This window comes from Homarus americanus, unplaced genomic scaffold (assembly GCF_018991925.1).
Source record: "Homarus americanus isolate GMGI-L3 unplaced genomic scaffold, GMGI_Hamer_2.0 scaffold21353, whole genome shotgun sequence".
Taxonomy (NCBI): Eukaryota; Metazoa; Arthropoda; class Malacostraca; order Decapoda; family Nephropidae; genus Homarus; species Homarus americanus.
The window spans coordinates 603,195-627,993 of NW_024754247.1; the positions used below are offsets into that span (position 1 = coordinate 603,195).

At 40.5% G+C, this 24,799-nt stretch overlaps 1 protein-coding gene across 4 annotated transcripts in view; it reads left to right on the forward strand.

Moving 5' to 3' along the window:
• The window catches only part of LOC121855722, a 154,457-nt gene that overhangs the window by 90,887 nt on the left and 38,771 nt on the right, over window positions 1-24,799 (forward strand). For 3 of the 4 annotated variants that reach the window (XM_042350812.1, XM_042350814.1, XM_042350815.1), the window contains exons 2-5: window positions 5,337-5,408; window positions 21,790-21,936; window positions 22,478-22,672; window positions 24,420-24,539. In XM_042350812.1, the coding sequence (XP_042206746.1) occupies window positions 5,337-5,408; window positions 21,790-21,936; window positions 22,478-22,672; window positions 24,420-24,539 (534 nt within the window). The remainder of the gene's footprint in view (window positions 1-5,336; window positions 5,409-21,789; window positions 21,937-22,477; window positions 22,673-24,419; window positions 24,540-24,799) is intronic. The other variant, XM_042350813.1, reaches the window with a different exon arrangement.

Sequence of the window (24,799 nt, forward strand, 5' to 3'; positions counted from 1 at the left end):
TTACTTAGATAGAACATCAACTCAGTTTGAGTTGTAGTTTGAGAACCATTGTTCTTCAAAACTTTGACACAAAACATGGTATTAAGTAGAGCTATCCTCTCAGATAGGGAGGGCAGTCCGAGCTCTTTCCTCATGTTTACAATTCTGGTTGATTTTGGGCAACCTAGGATGATGCGCATGGCTTCATTTTGCACTACCTCAAGGCTGTTGAGCTTATTGCTGACATTCCAGTTCAGCCAAACGAAGCCGTAATATGCTATGCTGATGATATCTGCATTATGACACAAACCAAACTCAGGCTCCAAGCCTTGCTGGATGTATTTGCTCGGAGAACTGTTGAATGCGGTCTCATAATATCTGTTGACAAGACAAGGGTCCTCAATCCTCGTCCTGCTCACCCTCTGCCTCTTGACTATAACATCAACAGCATGCCCTTGGAACTATGTAGTTCCTATAAATATCTTGGAATTTGTGTGAATGATGGAAACTTTGTCAGCAACCTTCGTGACAAATTAATGCAGCGCATTAAACCCCTCAGAACCCTTGTTGGCAAGGGCTATGGAATTAACATCACCTATGCTCGTGCTTTCTATCTTCACTTCATTCGTTCTGTAGTTGACTATCATGCTCTCCATCTTGTGACTATTCCGCCTAAGCAGTAGCCCAGCAAACACAGTCACCGCGGGGTATTAATTACAGCGTCCTGGGACAGTGGATGGAAGGGAGGGCTCCGTAGTTACCCCTCCGAGTTGTAAATATTGATCACTTAATTGGAATTGCCGGAAGTGGAGCGTGGCCGTGGTTAGGTGGTATACAGTAGTACCTGGCCGTGGTTAGGGATAGTACCTGGCCGTGGTTAGGTGGTATACAGTAGTACCTGGCCGTGGTTAGGGATAGTACCTGGCCGTGGTTAGGTGGTATACAGTAGTACCTGGCCGTGGTTAGGGATAGTACCTAGCCGTGGTTAGGTGGTATACAGTAGTACCTGTCCGTGGTTAGGGATAGTACCTAGCCGTGGTTAGGTGGTATACAGTAGTACCTGTCCGTGGTTAGGGATAGTACCTGGCCGCTGTTCACTACTGTTTCTACACACACACACACACACACACACACACACACAGACTTCTTTGATTTTGCGTCGTTATTCCCACCTCTGCCTCCGTAGATAGATACCACAGTTGCATTGTTTGGTATTCACTTGGTATTTAAGTTAGTCGTATATGATGTTAATAATAATAATAATAGGCTGTTTATTTACCAGAATTAGGTTTATATGCCAATCGATTCCCAGAGTAGAATAAACTTAAGTGTATTACAAAGATCATTACACTACAGACGACTATGGTAATGACAGTGCTGTGTATTGAAGGGTCTTATACGAGGAAGTCACCACAGACATTTCCTTTGGTGAGCGCCGGGGGGTGGGGGGGGGGGATGTATTATCGAATGGCCTGTAAGAATTGTATTAATTGGTTAGTGTTATGTGCGATTTTATTTTTATGGGTTATTTTAATAACTAATAGCTGAAAGTTGTAGAAATATTGTAATCTCCTCCTCCTCCTCCCAGAACATTTGTGGGATGAGGGGGGGGGGGAGAGACTGAAGACAATAATATAGATTGTTCAGCGATAAACAAGTGAATTGTGTATTAGTTCTTGACGTCGTGGTAAATCTCTAAGGCGCCTTGGGTCACCTGAACAATCTCCATCCTAGTTTATTTTAACCTTAAGATTAACCTAACCTAACTTAACCTAACCTCTCGTCCTCTTTATTGTTAGGGTGGTTAATCTTTAGGTGAAACAAGTTGGGATGGATGTTATGTAGTCCCATTAATCCATCGTGGTTAAGTCAAAGTATTATAGTTAGGTTGTGGACATGTATGGTACGAGTCTGTTTTTGATGTGACGTGTAGTATAGGCGTCGTGGTTCTCCGTGGAGTGAATAGTAGGTAACGTTTGGTGTGGTTGAATGGTTACAATTGATGGTCTCACAGTGGGAGTGTCGCCGCCTCTGTTGTTTTTACGGGCGGGTCCATAAAACTCACGACACCTTAACCTCTTATGTTTTCCCGTTATAACAATTGACCACAAGACACCACACACACACCGCACACACGCGAACATGCCCACACACATACCTGTACACATACAGATACACACATATACACTCCCCACACCACTCACACACACCACACACACACACACACATACCTCCCCACACACATACACTCCCCCCACACACACATGTCCCCACACACATACTCCCCCACATACCTCCCCCACCTACACTCCCCACACACACTCCCCCACACACACATGCACTCCCCACACACACTCCCCACACACACACATGCACTCCCCACACACATGTCCCCACACATGTCTCCCCACACACAATGCACCCCCCACATCGCTCCCCCACACGCACATACACTCACACACACACACACACACACACACACACACACACACATACACCCCCCACACACACACCCCCACACACCTCCCCACACACACACACCCCCCACACACACATGCACTCCCCACACACATGCACCCCCACACACATACACTCCCCCACACACACACTGCACCCCCCACACACACATGCACTCCCCCACACACACATGCACCCCCACACACACACACACCCCCACACACACATACCACCCCACACACATACACTCCCCCACACACACATCACCCCCCACACACACACACCACTCCCCCACACACACACACACACACACCACACACACACTCCCCCACACACACACACACACATGCACTCCCCACACACACACACATGCACTCCCCCACACACACACACACACACACCCCCCACACACACACCCCCCACACATGCACTCCCCCACACACACACATGCACTCCCCCACACACACATGCACTCCCCCACACACACACACACACACACACACATGCCCCACACACACACCCCCCACACACACATACTCCCCACACACACACAAACCCCCACACACATCACCCCCCACACACACACACTCCCCCACACACACACCCCCACACACACCCCCACACACACATGCAACTCCCCACACACATGCAACTCCCCACACACACATGCACTCCCCCACACCCCCCCACTCCCCACACACACCTCCCCCACACACCCCACACACACACACACCCCACACACACCCCCCACACACACCACACACACACACTCCCCACACACTCCCCACACACCCCACACACACATGCACCCCCACACACATACACATCACCCCCCACACACACACACACTCCCCACACACACATGCCCCCCCCACACACACACTCCCCCACACACACATGCACTCCCCCACACACACATGCACCCCCCCCACACACACATGCACTCCCCACACACACATGCACCCCCACACACACACATGCACTCCCCCACACAGACACATGCACCCCCCCACACACACATGCACTCCCCACACACACACACACACACACACACCTCCCCACACACACACACACACTCCCCCACACACACACATGCACTCCCCCACACACACACACACACACCCCCCCACACACACATGCACTCCCCCACACACACACACACCTCCCCCCACACACACACACCCCCCCACACACACATACCTCCCCCACACACATGCACTTTCCCACACACATGCACCCCCACACACACACACTCCCTCAGACACACACATGCACTCCCCACACACATACACTCCCCCACACACATGCACTCCCCCACACACACACACACACACACACACACACACACACACATACGCAAAAGAACATAAGAATGGGAGGAAACTGCAGTGGGCCTATTGGCCCATACCGGGCAGTCCCGTTTACACCCAACCCTTATCACTCATATATCCATCCAGCCTATGTTTGAAGCTATCCAGCGTATTCGAGTTAATAATGATGTTTGGTAACTTGTTCCAGTCGTCCACTGCTCTATTTCCAAACCAATGTTTACCTATCTCGCGCCTAAATCTAAATTTGTCTAACTTAAAACCACTGGTACGAGTTCGCTTCTGGTTGCAACCTTTGTTGCAAATTAAGATGCTTTAACATGTCTCTGTACTCAAGGTTCCTAATGCCCGGGATTAGTCTTGTCATTCTCCAATGAATTCTTTCTAGGGATTCTATGTCCATTCTGTAATACGGTGACCAGAATTGAACTGCGTAATCCAAGTGAGGTCTCACAAGCGCAAGATATAATTTTAGAATGACCTCGCTAGTCTTGTAACTAACACTCCTGTCTTGTAACTGACACCCCCCCTCCCCCACACGTTATTGTCAGAGGGATAAACATGAAATGAAACTATATACTGTACATATGAGATTATATCAACTACGGTATATATAGGGGGGGGGGGGAAGATATAAGAAAAATAACTCCAGGTATAGGACACAAAGGCCGATAAATATTAAGGTTATAGCAGGGGAGTCTTGACCTGTGGGCTCACACCGCCTATAGACTCATCTGACGGTGGGAGAGAATCTTATGTTAAAAATAAAATAAAAATCAGCCTCCTTCATTAACTCGATGAATACCAGTTATATAACACAAGAAGGCATCATCCGTCTCATAAGTCTGATGGTGTAACTTGTTTATTCTTAGATCTTCTTCATTGGGACGGAACATATCGATCAACTGTAAAACAATGGGATGAAGAATGCAGAATTGTGGTTTTCAGTTCATATATATATATTGAGGCGATGAAACACACACACACACGCACGCACGCGGATGGGGGGCGCCCTATGGACGATATTTTTATTGAATGTATCTTATGTTCAAGTAATGACGTGTGTGTGTGTGTGTGTGTGTGTGTGTGTGTGTGTGTGTGTGTGTGTGTGTGTGTGTGTGTGTGTGTGTGTGTGTGTGTGTGTGTGTGTCTGCTGGTGATGCTCATCTCTAACACCACCGCTGTATTTTTCTTTTCCTTTATTTTGAACACTTCATAACATAGACATATATATTGTGTTAACGTAATAACATTATTATGTATATTGTTATTTGAAGATTACTTTGTGTATTGTATATTTTATATTAATCTGAATATTATATATTTAAGTCTTTAAATTATTTCTAGTTCTACAATTAATCTTGTATCTTACCTTATCTTTAGTATTTACTTATCATCCTGCAGGTGAGTTACTGAATATTATGAAGCGTATATACCTTAATTTATACAAGCTGTTGTCTACTATAGAAACTACGTGATTAACGACCCAAGATGTTGAAGCACCATATACATCAGCAGTTTCCAAACTGTGTACGAGGATTATTGTCAAGTAATCATTGTTGTCCTTCCCAGGGAGCGTGATCGTTGGCGTGCGGGAGCGGCGGCCGTCCCTCACACAACTCGACACCATGGCTGAAGTTGAAGGTAAGTCAGTAAAAGTCTTGTTTATTCACGCCTCATACTCTTCACAAGCTCATCCTTCATGACCAAAGTGTATCAAGAGCTCATCCTTCATGACCAAAGTGTATCAGAACTCGTCTTTTCTACGGAATTTAATCAAGAACTGATCCTCCTTCTATAGGTAAACTCACTCAAGATTTCAATCTTTAAGGAAAACTATGTGATGAGAAATGAAATAGTGAATGTGTAGTGGGTGTGTGTTGAGTGTAATATCCAATTTATGTGGATTCATTTCAACAGTAAGAGTGATTTTATGTAAGGTGTGACTAAACTCGGGTGTTCTGGGATCGTGACTTTAATACGTATTGGTCTCATTGTTTTGAAACATTTCAACAGGAGGTAAGTGTAGGACCCCAGTGACTAAGGGGAAGGTCATCACCGAGGGGAAGGTCATCACCGAGAGGAAGGTCATCACTGAGGGGAAGGTCATCACCGAGAGGAAGGTCATCACTGAGGGGAAGGTCATCACCGAGGGGAAGGTCATCACTGAGGGGAAGGCAATAGTCGTGTATTAAGTGTGGGAACACAGGATGAGGCAGATAATGAGGGCGATGAAGGGGTAACTAACAAGGTCAGACGTAAATGTATGCTGTGGGTCAGGTGTGGGCTGAGAGCTGGTAGGGCTAAGGATCAAAGGACATATGCATAGGAACGCAGAGGTCAAATTGCCAAATGTACAGGGAATGGTGCCGAACATCCACCAGTCAGACACGCTAAATCACTGTATATCACTGTCGAGACGAGCCACTGACAGCCAACGTCGGGTTCACTGTAAATTCATCGTTAAAGGGCGGGAGGCTCGGCCACCATCATCACAACTGTGGACAGATTGTTTTGGCGGTAGTGAAAGGCCAAGCTAAATGTGGAGCTGACGTGGCTCAGACACGAACGATACCATAAATAAAACTAAGGTGTAGTCTGAGATATTTCTTGCTGGTTTGAACACTCGGCCAAGTAGATGATCATTCTTATGGTACTTGAAGGTTTTCATAACTTAAACCTGTGATACCGAGTGTGTTATTGGGACTGTGATAAATACCTTAATTATATAATGTGGGCTTCTTAGGAGGCAGATTAAATGTGAGGTGGATTGATAGAATTAAAAGGGGAAAGAGAATGTAATTTAACGATACTGGGGGACCAAATTTTGAGGCGAGTGATATTGGATAATAGTGTTAGAGACAAGGTGGGCACACACACACGCACTAAAAGCTAGCGTCCACTCCACCTGACACCTGCTAACTTATTATTAGTATTTGAAGTCGTGTGATGATCATTAGTATTTTGTACCCAAGTTAGTGTGGTTAATGCTCGACAATACCTGTTTAGTGTTCTGATTGTTTTTTTTGTTTTTTTCTGTTTGATGTAAACACACACTCGGGAACACACTTTTTATTCATTGAGGAGGGGTGCGGGCGAACGAAAACAGTATATATACAAGATCGTAAAGGTATTCAATCGTGGTTCCTCATCCAGCACAAACATAGCCATCTGTGGAATCATAATTATTTCAGAATTTTTAGTTCAGATCTTAACCAGTAGTATTAATGGTGAAACAACTTTCCAGCGCCACTCGGAACCTGTAGTGGCGTCATTATAGACATGTTTGTACAAGTTCTTATTTTTCTTTTTCCGGGGAGTTACGTCAGGTGTGTGTGTGAGGGGTGGTGGGGGGGGGATGAACTTGTTGAGTGGTGTGTGTCCTTGACTTTACTGTGTGGTGGGTGCAGGACACACACACACACACAGGATCGATACTACCAGAGACAGACAGCTGTTGGGTGGCCCAGGTCTAGTGGTGGCTCTGAGTGTCAGCATCCTGGTGTTGTGGATGTTTATGGGGATGTTGTTCTTATGGGGATGTTGTTCTTATGGTGACTGGTGTGTGTGTGTGTGTGGGGTGTTACAAGAGTGATGGTTGTATCGGCTGTGTTATAACTTCCGTGGTGTTGTGGTTCGTTATGGTGACCGTGACGTATTGCCATCAGCGTCTTCAGTGTTGTAAATGGTTGTGGTGGGATTGTTACCGAGTTGATGATGATGGTGATAGTGTTAGTTGTCACGTCTGTGGTGGTGAGAATGGTGCCCTATGTCATGTAGCTAACCTCATTAAATAATTGTGAAATGATTGTTCTCGTGGTTATAAAAACACACACACACACACACACAGGGGGGGGGGGAGTCATTTCCGCACAGCAACTCCACATTCCATACCTTAATCATCATTAAATTTAATTACTTCTAACACTATGGGTAAAGAAAGATCTCTCTTAATTTGGAGTCGAATATCACAAGAGATAGAATTACACGTCCAAGTCAGCAAGTAGAGCTAAACCATCATTCATTCACCGATCATGATGACACTTCAGTAGTGTAGTATATCACCTTGGGACAGATCAGTAAAGCTTCATGACCACCTTCAGTAAAGAGAAATATCTACATTGTGCTACACTTTTTGTTATGGGTGGAGGGCGAGGTTATCTACCTTCCGACTTACAGTTCTGTTGTTTTCCTCTCCGTGTTTAAGTAAATCTCTCGTGACGTCACATCCCAGCACACCTCACTGTCCAGCGGTGTGTGGTTCACGTGCGCGCGAATATACACCTGGGGGCCTGCCACGTGTTGTGTGTTTGCGTCATTAATTATAGATTGTAGTTCGTCGTAGACTCCAGAGTTTGCGTTATATGTCGAATTAACAAGGATTTCCATCATAAACTACAAACGATATATCATGTCAGGGGCAGATCCAGGGGGGTGTCCTGAGGGTCTGGACCCCCCTTTTTACAACAAAAGTACATTAGTTTTATTTAATGCAGTATTGTTCTCAGATATATTTGTATAGTAAAAAGTAATTACTATTGACCTCAGAATATCTCTTAATATCAAGTGCACATAGCTTCACAATGGCCCCAAAATGCCCATAATAATGGTCAGATTAAAATAAATAAATCGGGGGAGGGGGGGGGGCCTACAGCACACTCCACAACCTTTCAGCGGGGTTGGGTTCGCTCTGCTAGCCATGTTCCCCACCCACATCTTGGATCCCCCTTTTGAGAATCCTGGATCCGCCCCTGCATGTGATTTGTTATAATTGAATTTATGTCGTATATTGGGTAAGAATATGTTCACACAAATTCAGGAATAAGTAGATATATGAAAAATCGAAATTAACTCGATAACCAGAAAAACAAATAATTTATCCGACGTTTGGAGTCCCTTCCAGACCTGACTGGTCCCTCACCTATGGCGCTCGGTAGTTCCTAATAACACTTTAATGAAAACATAATGCAGTAAAGTGGTGAGATTGAACGTGGGTTACTACTGAGAATTGGCCATTTATATTACTGAAGTTTCGGTTATAAAGTACAAGATGGTCCAGTAATAACAGTTAAATTCACCTAAGATACGTTCTCATCCCTCGCCACACAAGCGAGGGTGGTGAAGACGCTGGTTAGGGCAGTAAGTAGAGAAAACACGAGTAAACGTGTGGAAGACTTGGTGTTGCTGAGTAACACTTTGGTTACCAGGGCCTACCACCACCTACTGACACCTGCAGATGTCTGTACATAAGTGAGCACTCCCCCCCCCACACACACACACAAATGGTTAAAATTTCACAGTGTGAGATATGTGGCAATAATTAATGTATCCCAATTATAATTAAACTAATTGGGTCGTTCACATTACATCAGTCATAACTTTTACCGTAGCAGTTGTTGATGATATGTCAGGTCTGACGTAATAATTTTGTTGACCTTAAATATATTTTCTTATTGGTACTGTACAGAGAACATCATTGGTAAATATAGACAAGATAATTATTTAGTTATATATGTACGTGTTTATTTATTATGTTAACCTCCCTGCCCAGCAGTAAATAATTAAAGTAGTAATAGTACAGTGTGTGGCACCGACACGTCACCAGGCGGGGAAGAGGTAGACTGGCAGTCACCTGGAGTACTTTAATTAGGCATTGTTGTGCTCGGGTCTCACCTGTAGCGACTGTCACAGGCTGGTGGGCGGGCGAGGGTAGAGTGGGCGCTGTCTCGGGCTATGAGTGGTACTGAGCAAGACCTTTATATTTCACAAATTTAACACTAAATGAACGTTATATGTACTGTTGTTTAGCAAATGGATTCTACAGTATATACTAGTACATGTCACAGAACATAATATTTAATAAACTTAATATTACTCTATGCTGGTTGTATTAATAACTGTTGATATAAAAGCTATTGTTTGCAGTGTGAAATAAAAAGAATTATATATCAGATATTTTATACAGTTTCTTTCCCTGGAGGAGACAGAGTGTGTAGTGTAGTGGTAAAGTCAGACGCCACATATTAGCTGACAAAGGTGTAGGTAGCGAGGCGCCGCGTACAGAGCTTCCTAGTGTTACTTAAGGTTTATGGTCCTCTGGTTCCTGCATTATGTTACAGAGCGGGTGGTGCGTTGCGGCCGTGAGGAGAGAAAATGGTGATGGTATGGAAACGAGAAGCAGCAGGAGAGGAATTAACAGTAGACATTGCAAAATACACAAAAATTCATATTAAATAATGAGACGTATCCGGTCCTAGCGCGTGACAACTGATGATTGTTAGGTATTTTACCGGAACAAAACTCGTCCACGCCACGCTAACTGCGTATTGCGTTTGAACAGTATCCATGTCAGACCGGGATTTTCAGTTGCTTTGAATCTATTCCCTCACTTCAGACGTAACATACAGTATAAGAGAGCATATTAACCCTGCGTCAAGACGGTGACCACACTAGCATGGAAATTGCACTGTAAGAATTAATTTTTACGATCCTTAGTAATGAGTGTCAACTTAATGTAAAAGTATTTGGAGTTTGGAAATCTGACGCAATGAGACAGTTCCTGGAAGTGGAGTAAGTTGTGGGACTTGTATTAGCACTGCTCCCCAACACAGGCTCCTGGTCCTGGTAAGAAACTAAAATTACTGTTTTTTGTTTTATTATCTAGGATAAGATATATAAATGGTATGTTAATACTTACAGTTTAAGTGGTTCAATATTTCGCTGTAGAGTTTCTCCCTTCGTCTGTTATGCTTTTATTCTATAATACTGATTATTTCAGTTTCTTGTTGACCTTCGCTTTATTTAGATATGTATAGTGTTGTGTTTATTACCAATATTAACAATGTACCTTTATCAACCCAACCCTACTATCTCATGAACAAAGATCTCTTGTGACAATAAAGAATAATTGAGGTTTACATCACAAGGCCAGTTTTTATTGTGACCAGAATGCGTAAATTAATAGCAATTTTCAACCATTTACGAGAATCGTGGCGGATGACGTAACTTGCGTGGGGCAGAAGAAACGCCCCAAGGCCAACACTTTTGTGACAACCAGTGTTTTTCAGCCAAGGTAGGGCGGAAGTGTTTAGGTGTGGCGGCGACTCATATATATATATATATATATATATATATATAATTTCAATTGTTTATTCCTTGATAGAGGAAGCGGGATCCTAGTGCTGTCACTAGGTGCCCCTATATATATATATATATATATATATATATATATATATATATATATATATATATATATATATATATATATATAATTGTGTGTGTGTGTGATCAACTTTACATAATATGAAGTGAGCCATTAAGACAATTAAGATGTGTAAATTCAATTTCAATTAAACATTCACTTTTGTGTACTATCACAAATCTGGTTAACAAGTAAAGGAACCATCTTAAACTGAAGTGGTCTTATTTATCAGAAAATAAGTTAACTAATCTTCACCTTTTAGACTAAGTTACCTTATTTCTTTAGACTATTGCAGCGACTGTAAATTTAAGTAATATTAACAAGACGAAAGAACGTCATAGTAGTTATTATGGACGTTTGGAGCAGCTTAGCCAGGTATACTGTACTCCCTTCCTGGCCTTCCACAGATGACTGTACAGTATCAAGGTGGTATGTAGGATTACAGAGTCCAGGATGTGTTTAGTAGTGTCAGTATTGACCTTGGTCAGTACAAATAATCCCCCGGGAGGTGGATGAAGATCTGGTTCCGTCGTCTATAATTAATCTTAAGTGAATTATCTTCATCATCCAGAGTGTCTCAACTTTGTCTTGCTTATTACATCACTGTAGCCAGGTAAGAGTCTGAGCCAGTGGAGGATGAGTTTTGTTAATTATAAATGAAACTGGAGAACAGATCTTCCTTCCTCTTACAGGTTCAGGATAACAGGTCGCTGGAGATCTTGTGGCCTGGCAACACCTCCGCCGTCTCTCCGTGATTTGTTTATATATTTCTGTTCTTACATTTCACGATGTACAAAGAAAAAAGTCATGTTACAGCCTCTAGCGTTATGTTTCGAGACCCATGACGAAGAATTTAGGTAAAGACACTGCGAGACTTCGAGGTTCAAGTCTGAACAGGGAACTTTGTCCAAATTTCCCTGCCCTGTGACCTACGGGTTTGTATGAACAGTGGGAGCTATACAGTATATATTTGCAAATGATTGAGAGATTATTATGTCATTATGAAATAAGGTTTTATCGCGTTAAGGGCTTGATGGATTGTTTCGTTGTGTTAAAGTAATGGGTAGTGTCTGCCACATTGTTCGCACACTCTTAACTGTTTAATTATCCAGGAGACAGACTGGAGTATATTAAAGGTCAGTTCAGACAAGGATCACAGCTCTGGCAGGTGTCGTTATGTATCGATTACAATATATATATATAATACCTTTATTGGCTTCTGTATTATCCAATGAAACTTTTATTCGAATTACGCCAAAACATTTGTATATATTGCTTTTAGGTCTGGTACGCCTGAAAATATCCCCCAAATTGTGAAATGGCGGGTACAAAAAGCACAGTTGCCATGATGACCTATAAGCATCCGCTCTCTCGCGTGTGTGGTGCAGCTCCATGTTGACAGCACATAGGTGGACCAGACATGTGAAACAATTGTCGGTCTGATAATTTTGTGTTTTTATTCACCACGAGGCACCACAAGTACCCTCGGGTGTACAGTATGTAGTGTGGGGTGGAGGAGTCGAAGCGCTCACAGAGAATCCTTAACAACGTTACGGTATATCTCGATGGTAAAAAAAAAAAATCTTATATCCTATATTTTTTTTATTCATGGAAATGTATTTTACTGTTGTGAATAAAGTGTTGAAGGAGACGAGGAAAGAAATAATATAGAAACGCAATGGTTTGATTAGAAGTTGGGAAATCCAACCTTCTCTGTGAACTTGGATGAGGGAGATGCTTCCAGCACTACCAGGAAAACAAGAGACCCTCGGGAGTCAAGTGTTGGTGTTCCTGGAGAGGAACCTTGAGATTTGTAACAACTGAAGGGGGGATTTTAAGTCTCTTGCCATTTTGATCAAATATTTGTATGACATTCCAGTGTATTTAAGGTTAAGAATAGCAAACAGGTAGTAGGCAGCTACCAAACAGGGAGGTACTACCGCCTGGGAAGATATTGGAAGCATAATGTTTTGTCTAATGGTAGACCCTGCTGCCATATGGCATCACGAAAATTGTGACCAAGTCCATGGTTGCTGATCTGACTTTCTGCCTCATTTACACACAATTGCAGGGTCTCAATTGTTTCTCTTACTTGGTTAACACAGCATTTATCTTTTCTCACTCTTGTTTTGTTTTTTCCATTTCTGTGTATTTATTTTGGGTTATATACTGTGTATATATATATATATATATATATATATATATATATATATATATATATATATATATATATATATATATATATATATATATATATATATATATATATATATATATATATATATGCTGATAACCACAAGGAAAAAGAAAATACGAAGTTCCCAAGCGCTTTCGTGTAATTCACATCTTCAGGGGTCTGTACTCACCCCTGAAGTTGTGAATTACACGAAAGCGCTTGGGAACTTCGTGTTTTCTTTTTCCTTGTGGTTATCAGCATATACCTGGATCACGCGCACCTACAGTGATATATATATATAGCTCATAAACCAACCCCATCAAAAAGTAGTAGTAGAGATATCTTGTAATTCTGGTTAATGTGATATTTGAGGAGTTATAGTAGTAATATGTGGAGAAGGGAGGACAGGTGCGTGGTGCAGTCTTGCATCCAGTAGGTTTCCAACACCAAGAAAGCCAAACACTCCTTCACTTACTCTCCATTACTGTTACAGAGTTACCCGGATAGTCTTAACCTGCGCGTTTTTAGTGTGTGTGTGTACTGTGTAGGCTACAAGTATATGCTTTTGTGTGCTTGTGGTCTCCTGTCCGTCATTATCATAACGTCACACCTGACTACTTGTGCATGATTGTCTGACCACCCTTTATTTTGTGCCGTCATCACATCACCGCCTGGTTTCATTGCTAAAATAATAATCTTTCCCGATAAAAGCAATAGATGATGGAGGTCGCGTCACTGTTCCTCAAAGTTGACCCAGTTTACCTCCTCTTACTACAAGTTCATCTCGACCTGTGGATCGTAACAAAGCTGAGGATCATTGAATAACTTTCTTTAGTCCAATGACCTCTCTGGTGCCTCATGGCGGCGCTACTGTAACACGGTACAGACTGAAACTTAAACCTATGTTAGTAAAACAGTGGTTTTGGTCTGCTTTCTCGCCCCCATTCTCTCTGTATAGGAAATAGTTTGAATATAATAGGTTAACAGGAAGGAAGCTTTCAATAACACTTAGTTGCCGTAATATGAAAATTAAAATCCTGGTGTTGGGTTTGTTTATATAGGGAAAGGGGGTAGTCTTTTCAATCCTGCCGGTAAGGACGTTGATAAAAAAAATTTCTTGTTTAAAAATGAAATTACTGCATGTTGAGGCAAGATTTTGAGACGAGTTGTTTTGAGTGGTGGCATGACATCATTATATATTAATCTGTCTAAAAAAAAATTCCAGCTTACATGTTATCCCTTATACATCACCACCGTCCATCACAAGTAGAATTTAGAGCCCAGAGAAATAACAGCAGCCAGAAAACTTTACCCCATAACTGGCCATGGATCACATTAATATTAGACAGGTGAAATAAGCGGGGGTGCCTAATCATCGTGTGCTTTCACCGATTGCATACACCTGGTGGTCATATACGTGTGCCAATTATACACCTGGAATACAGGACAGTACATACAATTTTTGGTTGGGTGGGTGGGGGGATGAATCAGGTGGGTGACGTAATCCCCACCACCTCACCTCCCAGGAAAGCTGAATTCTCACTCAACCAGTTCTTCACACTCGCTCTGGCCTCACACAGGCGACCTAACACATATTGTGGAGATTTTTAGATTGTTCTACTGCATATTGAGTCTATTGACGGCCTTTGGCAACCGCAAGTGACATTTGGAGAGCAGCATGAAATAGTATATTGACATAACATTGGTCTCACAATACAAAGATAGTCTCTTAAAAATCCAATATTAAATACCGAATTAAAAATGAAAATATAAATCGATGAATATCATTTTCGAGGATAAAAGGTAAAATTTAAAGTAAACCTGTGGTAAACAAGTATATTGGCATTGTATTGTGTTCATAGACGCTTAATTTTATCCTGAAACAAGTTAGCGAATAATTATGAATGTTACACACCGTTATATCCGTCGCGTCCTTGGCTTATCAATCGTATATATGCAGGAACTTACTTATGTGGTGGTGGTACTAGCACGTGACACACACACACACACACACACACACACACACACTACTACGTACTACTACTAATTTGCTGTCACTGAATCGTGTATGACTATCATCCAGCTATGATACAATGATATGAGTTATTAGGGATGTCACCTACATTGGTGAGTTTTGAGGTGACTAAAGAGGCCGATAAGGGACCGGCAGAGTTGTTCACAGATGTCGCACATGTGGAGGGCTGCATCTAGTGAGGGAGGGGCGGTGGCAGCGTCTTTCCGGCGTTGGCGCTTGTCTGTCTCGGTTTGCAGTCGGGCTAACTCAAAGGTATTGACACCTTCTCGTGTGGTGCTTCTCCAAGCGTTACGATGTGAAGTAATCGTCTCCCAGGTGAGGGGGTTTCCTGGTAAGCAAGCGGACCCTGGTTCGATCCCTGGGCATGGTGAAACTATGGGCAATTTTTTTTTTAACGCCATTTGCATCTGTCTACCCAGCAGTAATTGAGAACTTGCTATTAATCGATTTGCGGATAGTATTCCGGGGTAATGGTTAGCCAGTGCAGTTGGCGAGTTGTCCGGTCTTCTCGGATTATTCCTTGACACTGGGTCATGCATCTCGTTAACTCAGGGTGTGGTTGTTGTGTTAGCGACAGCTTTTACACCTTAAACAAATTCACGCCTAGGTTGCCCTAGGGCCAGCCATCCTCGTTACACGAGGGGCATCCATTGTTCACACATACACAGCAACAGTGCGTTAACTGCATGCGACAGACAATCAAGGCTGATTGATCATGGAGTGCACACCTGGCCACTCTGTCCACCACGCTGAAGGAAGTCCTCTCTGCATCCTCGTTCAGAGATTCCTCCTTAATCAGTCACTGTTTTCATGCCAGCTGGAGATAAAATGTATTTTTTTTGTTAACCACGTAAACTTATCCTAAAGCAAATTTAATAAAAGTCTTTTTTTTCGATAATGTAAATCTCTCATAAACAACATGATAAGAATTGTTGTAGTTGGTTTTATCAGTGAGTTCGGCATCAGAATGAATGTTTGGCTGCACAGTAGATGACCCCATCTTGTTTATCTCCACTCTTAGGCACCACAACTTGTCAACACACTTTTATTGCCTATTGCAATGGGAATTTGTTTCAACAACACTTGACATTTTGCAATTTTATATGAAGTCACAGTGTGTCAACAATATGATAATAACGAAAGCTGAACAACAAAACGGACGGCATTAGGAAAATTAGATCAGGGTCACAAGCGCAATCGGTTTCTTATGACACAATGAAACCGTGAAGCTTTGGTGATGGGGCGGGTGTTATGTAAGGTGAACCGGTGTGTGTGATTTAATACAGTATTTCACGTCTCGGAGTTCTCTCTGTGAGGGTATGACATTTCGGGAATTTCATCTGTGTACAGTATATTGATAATTCTCTATTTCTGTCATATGTAAGGAAACGAGAGTTTAGGCGAGATACATGTACAGTACAGGTAGATAGCTTCAAAGTTACAGATTACCATTGTTAAATTCATTCACTTAAGATTTTTTTTAATTAACCGCGCAACTCTTTATAATTTACTTATTATAAATAATAATTATGATAATAATATTTGTATAACCTCATTACTCAGTGTTTAGTTGCCACAGTGGAAAAGTCGACAAATGAAACCGCTATTTTGGGAAGACCATATAAATTAATTATATGTATTGTTGTTTTCTTAAATCTAGTGAGGGGATATATGCGTGGGAATTTAATCTTTATACAGTAATCATTTCTTGAGCCAACTCTAGGCACGAAGATTGTTTTAATGACTTCGCTGAATGAAAAAAAAAAGGGCCAATTCCGGTGGATATTGAATAATTAGATACAAGTACACTACTCTACAGTATTACGTCGGATCGCCAAAGGTCACCCTTGAAACATTTCGATGCAGCAGTTTTTTTTTTAGGCTGCGTTCACACCAAACGAGTCAAGTCACATCGAGTCTTGACGCTACGTGACTCGTCATTGAAGGGGACATTATTTTGTTTGTAATTTTGCAGAAACCGTTCACACTAGGGGAGTCGAGTCGATTCATGAATACGGCCAGACTCATTTTTCGTCAGTCATCGCGAGTTCATTGCGGTGTATCTCTGAGTTACCTGTAAGATTTAATGTATTTTGTTTCAAATCAAATACAAACCATACCTAAAAAAATGTCCTTTCTTTCAACTCCAATGTGGGCACGTCTGTAGTTTGTGTCCATTTTTCCTTACAGATATTCCTGTCATATTAACCAGCTTCTTGAAGTTTTCCATTGTTATTCTGAAGAAACGGTAGAATTTGTCTGGGTGATTAAGCAAGTCTGGAAACCAATGACTAAAGGCACCAAAATCTGGTCTTTTGGTGTTGAGTTCATACTTGGTTCCTCTTCCTCCTTCGCCACTTGACATCTGACAGGATACTGACAGAAGTGACTCGCTTGACTCTTTCTGTGTTAACGGAAACGAGTCAGATTGACTCGAGTCAAATGACTGATGACTCGACTAGACTCGTTTGGTGTGAACGCAGCCTTAGGCTTGTTTGATACCACTTTCGTTGAAAGCTAAATTTGATCACTAGCACTTAGCTGAACCTGATTGGTGGTGTCCTACCCGCTTAGCTGAATCTGTCAGTCCCTATCAATAGCATTTTGCTGAACCTGTGTAGTGCTGTCTGTAATAGTCATACCGCCACTAAGCTCAACCAGTCTGGAACAACGGTGTGCCAATTAAGTTTGGTGTAGGACTAATCCCACCTGGTCTAGCTAACCCATCGAAAAAAAAAATCAGACAAAAGCCTTTTTGAGGCTTGGTGGGGCCCCTCGCCCAAAGTAAATACACTCCCACAACTTGACAAACGATCCCATATTGGAAGGTGACGTCACGTGACTCACGTTTGACCTTCCGACCTCCGTATGTACAGTAAATACAGTACTGTACAGTGATTGTACAAATATTTAAGTTTAACGCAGTGAAAAACACTGTATTTTAATGTAAACCTTGATATTTCTTATAATCGCGTGACATTAACTGAAAGTAGAACTTGGAATTGAACCAAGGAATAAAAAAATATGAATACAACAACTAACTCACTGAAGGGGCCAGCAAGCGGGTACCGTGTTGGGTGTACTGTACTCCGGGGAGAGATGCTTTTAAAAAGATATCTAATTTCCAAAGCGGAAAAATATAAGGATATATGAGTGTAACGTTTCCATAGGGGAGAGCTAAGTAATGTGAAGAAAGCAGTGATGTGTGAACAACATATTACCTATTTAGTTTAAGGTTAGACAGGGAGTTAGACAAGGAAACACTCTCCAACTTTATATAAAGTCTTCAGAATTTTTGATGAGAGAAGTAACGTAGTGAAGTAATTAAGGTGAATGGTAAAGTAATATCAAATACTGTATTGGATATGCAGATGATAGTGCTCTTACTACAGACAGTAAAGAAACATTTAAAAAAAAATCGGTTAACAGATAAGAGGAAAGAGTTGAAGAATGAGCTTTTATTTAATGCTGTAAAGACAAATAACTGGGTTTCCAGAGAGAAAGTAGACCCTAAAATCAAAATTACATTATATAAGCTGTGATGGAAGAAGTGGAAAAGAAATTAAGAGAAGAGTAGCCTAAGCAATAGCATTTAATATGTAGATCTGTTAAAAGGGTAAGTATTAGTTTGAGGAAAAGGATACTTAAATATTACATATGGGAAGTAAATATTTCTTAAAGTACAGGTCCGGAAAATGTTCACTGGTGTCATTGGTAATTAAGATCGCAAGTCCTGTTACTAATATAAAAATGACATAAGGGAAAAATAATAATACATATGGTAAGTAGATATCAGGAACACATCTCAGATTCTTGATTATAAAGGAACACATCTCAGATTCTTGATTATAAAGTACTGTAAATGTATAACAGTCTTGATTCATTGTTGACTGTAAAATTATATTGCAACCTCTCAATCTCACACATAACAATCCTATTATTCCAGCTTGTATCTACCACACATTCAGCTTGTATCTACAGTACCGCATTCAGCTTGTATCTACCACATTTCAGCTTGTATCTACCACACATTCAGCTTGTATCTACCACACATTCAGCTTGTATCTACCACACATTCAGCTTGTATCTACCACACATTCAGCTTGTATCTACCACACATTCAGCTTGTATCTACCACATTCAGCTTGTATCTACCACATTTCAGCTTGTATCTACCACACATTCAGCTTGTATCTAATATCTATCTAATATATATTCACCAATGTATTGTCACCATTATAACACTGAACTGGAACTGTGTCATTGCCAACAGGTCGGATCTTGCATCTTTCAATGTTCAGTGTGTTAGTCCCACGCATGTCCTCTTAAGTATTTTACCACTGGTTGGAACAGCTTCAAGTATATCATGATGTTCTACCCACCATATCTTGCTCTGCCCAATATTTGGGTTTGGAGAATGGTCACCTATCACATCCTCGAGTGCAGTTTGTCGCTTTGGGGAGTTCTTGAAGAATCTCGCAACACCATTAGCCAAATCCATCACATTTTGCACATTTATAATGTTAAAACTTTTAACCACATACAGGTTGACACTATGTAAAGCAACAGTGGCTGTATGAGTTTTTGAGATACAAAGTAAAAATTTTACTTGCAACTCGTTTTACTTTGCCTGCCTTAACAACAGCTCTCAACTGGCTCAGCCATGTCAATAAAGTTATTATTTTCTACTTTTTATCCGTATTTTTCTGGCAAAGTAAACTGTTTCAATATCAATATCATAGACTTGACCTCTGAAATTCTCCATTGTGAGTTTTTAACACTTTTGTACCAGCATTCTTGAACAACACACAGGTATAATTAAATTGTACTTTAAGAATGGAAATTTTGACTTTTTTTAAATACTGTAGGACTTACCTGGTGAAATGATTTAGAATAATGTAGTTCTATGCTTTGTTGATAGAAAAAAGCCCGACGATGTAGCCCTTTTTTTTTTTGGATCCTTCACAAAATAAAAATTCTGGAACAATACAATGCATCGTGATTGGTCTTGGAATAAGGAAAACTCACCAAGTGACCCAATCTGATAAGGTGGTGAGGGTCAATCATCAATTAATGCTCCATCACTGCCTGAGACCTTGTACCCAGTAACTTCATCTGCACTTAGCCATATAACATGACGTTACACCCTTTCAGAAGTCTGACTGGGTAGACATTTTCTACCAGAGTTCATATATACTTCTTGAGTATACAGTATTTACTTTGTGGTCCCCCCCTCCCCCCCCACTACACTTTTGGGATATTCCGGTTTCCACCTGTAATAATGATTGACAAGAAAGGCCATAATCAGGGATGGACTAACCCAACCACGGGCCTGTGGCTGAGGTACATATGGGGCTTGTTGAAGCCAACACAAAATTAATGATGCTCATATTATTTAAATGCTTAATAAAGTAAAATTAATAAAGATAACCAAAAATATAATTGTTTTGACCACTATGGAGCAATTAAGGACATTTATAAAATGAACAATGCGTGAGCTATACTGTAAATACATATTCAAATGGTAATTGTAGTCTTCCTGTGTTGTTTTTTGTTTATCTAAATTGATTTCTTTGTTTCTTCTTGATGAATGCAGAGATCACAGAAGAAACATAGATTTTGCATAGAACATCGGATTCTGTGCACAGCTCTTGTGAAATATGAAAGACGTAACTTACTTGGGAGGCACCTGAATCTATGAAATGGAATTCTTACAATTAAAAAAATAAATACATTCTTGTTCGACACGGGCCTATAAAAGTCATGGACCTGAGGCTTCAGCCTCACCAGTCTGTTGGATAATATGTCCCTGGTCATAATAAAGAACAGACCAACCTATTGAACAGCTAGTAAACTGGTAAGTGGTGGGAAAATAATTGCTTTACCTTCAACTGCGAGCCAGGTTTTGTTTTAAGTCTTGTTTTTCTGTCTCTGTGTTTGGCAGTCAATCAGTCTCCAAATTAACTTGAGAATGTGATTGCAACTTTGTACCAAACTTATCAAGTTTAGCTAACTTGTGACATGGTCAACATGGCTTTGCCATGCCATGTTAACCGTTACCCTGCCGTGGTAACGGTTCACTACCGAGGTTTACATCTGCTTGGATGATATTTATTTGTTACTCTTCTACCTATGTATCATTGGACTCCAATATGATGCTTTAAGAATCAAAAGTTACCAAGTGTTAACTCAATCAAAGACACTTGATAACCCCAGTCAGGGCACATCATTCCATTTTCATTCACAATCCACAATATGACTCGCTTTTGCATATTTAATGTCTACCATCAACTACAGTACTGTGTTAACTCAACACTGTGTTACCCTTCTTGTTATTACAGTAGTAATTTAAAATACTGTACTTCCATTAACCTGAACAGTACTTAGCACTTCCCATTCCTACAGCCCTACTATAGTGTATTATTTATCAATATCAATATAGTATTTTAGTTTGTGTTCTTTAATATTACTGTTCAGGTCACATATAATTAAATTTTATTTCCCAAAACTCAATATGACTTATGATCCTGTTATTAAATACAGTACAGGTACTGTAATAGCATTCTCTGGTTTTGGCATTACCCTGTATTTAATTTATTATTTTTTTCCACAGAACGAATTGTGATGACACCGAAGGGGAAAACGGCGACATCAACAACAATTATGGTGGAGCGGCGGAAAATTGTGTCACAGGAGGGTAACGTCCATGTTGGTGGTGGTCAGCACTCGGGCATAGTTATCAATAAAGACACCCGCACTGGTGAGTTGGGGCTTAGAGGGTGTTGATGGCTAATGGCAATAGGCTTTTCTGAAAAGGTAATTGAACTTGGAGAGTATCACAAATAAGGAAGTCGGCCAACAAGTGTAGTGAAGGCTCAGGCCCCTTGGGTATGTAGAGTTGTGGTGGTGATTAGAATGGAATTCTTCAGTAATGGCACAAAGACTAGAGAGAAAGGGATGGGGCAGTTAGAGAGGGGGATGTTGGTGATGGGAATGACATTATATGTTTGGACACCAAGAAAAGTGAGTACAGTAGTGACGAGAAGATTAGGTGATTTAAATAGGTTTAGTGGTCATGGGAAAGGAGACGTTGGATTGCAGAAGGCAGTGTTATGGACTAAATTTGGCATGGGTGAGTTTAATAAAACTGTTTGAATTAAATGAAAATCTGAAGTTATACCACAATAAGAATGCTCATGATAATTATGAAAGTACAGTACTGTAAATATGTTTAGTGTGAATACAAATTTGAAGTCTCCCAATATTATTACCAAGCACTAATGTTGACTGTATTTTCTTAGAAGACCTGGAAGACACACAAGCCCACCTGCAGTTAGAGTTTAAAGTGTTCTTGGTAAATGCTCAAACACAGAAGCACACACAAGAGAGCCGACAACTTAGGTTTTGGTTCCAAAGTTGTGTACCAGAAAAAGAGAGAATAAGGGGTGCTCAGGAGTTCTTCAAGGAGTTGGTAGCACCTCTAGAATTCCCCAGAGGTACAGTATGTCACACCATTTGATGAATGTTCATTTTATTAATTTTCTTTCTATGTGCTTATAATATACCTTGTGTTATGATTAGCTTGTATAAATAAATTTTCTTAGTCTTTGCTTTACTTACTGTACTGTACAAAAGGTACAGTACAGTAAACTTATATTCATTATTTACAATTGATTATTACCTGTACAGTATACAGTGGTCCCTCGATTAACAAGCACAATCCGTTCCAGCAGGTTGCTCGTTAACCGAAAAACTCGTTAACCGAAACCATTGTTTCAATGGGTTTTTGGGTAATTGGTTCCAGCTCACCGAAAATTGCCTAAATTCAACAAAAAAGGTAGTAAAGTACACTTACTTTGAGGTGTGTATGTAGAAGGCTCCTGGATGATGATGATGATGATGGGAATTAGAATGGGGGTGGAGGAGAAGGGAGAAGAGAAGGCATTGGGGTGGAAGAGAAGTCACCCCATGGCACCATTTCACCCATAAAATTTTAGTTCTCTTGGTGTAATTCAAGATTATTTTCTTTAAATCAACACTGCACTACATTATATATTGTCAATATGTAAAATAAATTTCAAAATGACCAATAATTTGCTTGGAAACACAGAAAAAAAGCATTTAGTTGAAGAGAGTCTCAAGCAAGATGTTACCTCCACTGAAAACAGAGAGAGACTAACGCCTGTCTGGTGTGTTAACAGGCTGGATGGCACGCCAGAAACTAGTTTCTTTACCTTCATTTATGTTCAATAATTGTTAAAATGACTAAAAATTTTAATATTAAACTTTTAAAATTATTGAATAGTATAAACTTCTTGATATTTACTAAAATAGTAAGAAATTTAAGTCTTAAAACCGATTACTATATTGGCGGACTAATACTACAGCTGATGGACCGCCAAATGCAAGCGAAAACATGTTGAAGCCGGCTCGTAAAAAACTCGTTAATCGAGGGATTGCTCGTTAACCGAAGTTAAGAATCTAATGGAAGGTAAATCGTTAACCGAAATCTCGTTAACCGAGGGATCACTGTACAGATACTCCCTTTGGTCGAGATTCCATTTATATAATACTGGGCATGTATTTAAAATTTCTTGGTTATTTCCTGTCTTACTGCCCATATCCTGATATATACAGATCAATTCAAAGAAATCAGAAGTCTTAGTGTGTTTTCAAGGTACATATACCTGTACTGTATATACAGTATACAGTTTTTTCGGTAAAATAACATGAACATGTTTAGCTTAAACAAATTGAAGAATAAGGCCTGACTAAGGCTAGTGAGATTAATGGCATAGAGTTTACCTCTTCTAATAAAATGCTGCCCTTTATAGGTCTGTGGCTGAATACAGTATTTATATACTGGTATTAACATGTAGATCATGTTGGCTGACTAGCTTGTGCCACAGCAGAAAACATTAAGGTGGTAATTCTGAAGGGTATTATTAAACAGACTTTCTGATTGCATTTTCACTATTGAGTTTAAAGATCTTGCTCTATTATCCCCTGACTAAAAATGTGTTGTCCTTCCATTCACCTATTTGTCTGTCTGTATAAAACAGTACTTTTATAATGGCTAAATGACAACCAAACTTGATGCAGACGTTCCTGTTCACAGTTGATGAATCCTGTAGGTTTTAGTCTTGTTCAGGGCTGCATCACCCATTTCTTTGACAAATTTAGTAATGTAATTTGAATTATTCTTTTTTATACATTAATAAAATTATTTTGATTAAATTTTAGATTATGTTGGTTTCATCAAGAAGATAATGAAGATGATGCAACACAAGTATAAAATGCTCAGCAAGACAGAGGTGGAACTGAGACAGCTTGATGAATCTGAAAAACCCCCAACCAGACCTAGTGAGTTCCATCTCTTATATGCTTTTGTTGTCCATTTGTTAGTTGTTTCTTCTCTCTCTTCAGCGATATCACTTCCAGGTGGTACTTAGTCCACAATTATTTAATTTTAAAAATAAATACTGTACTGTACTGGATGTGACAAGCATTAGATATTTACAAAAAAAGTTACTGTAACTTTAATAAAGTACAATATCAGTATGATACCTTTTTTCATATTTATCCCTGTACAGTACTTTATTCATTGTTTCTGTTTTGTCATG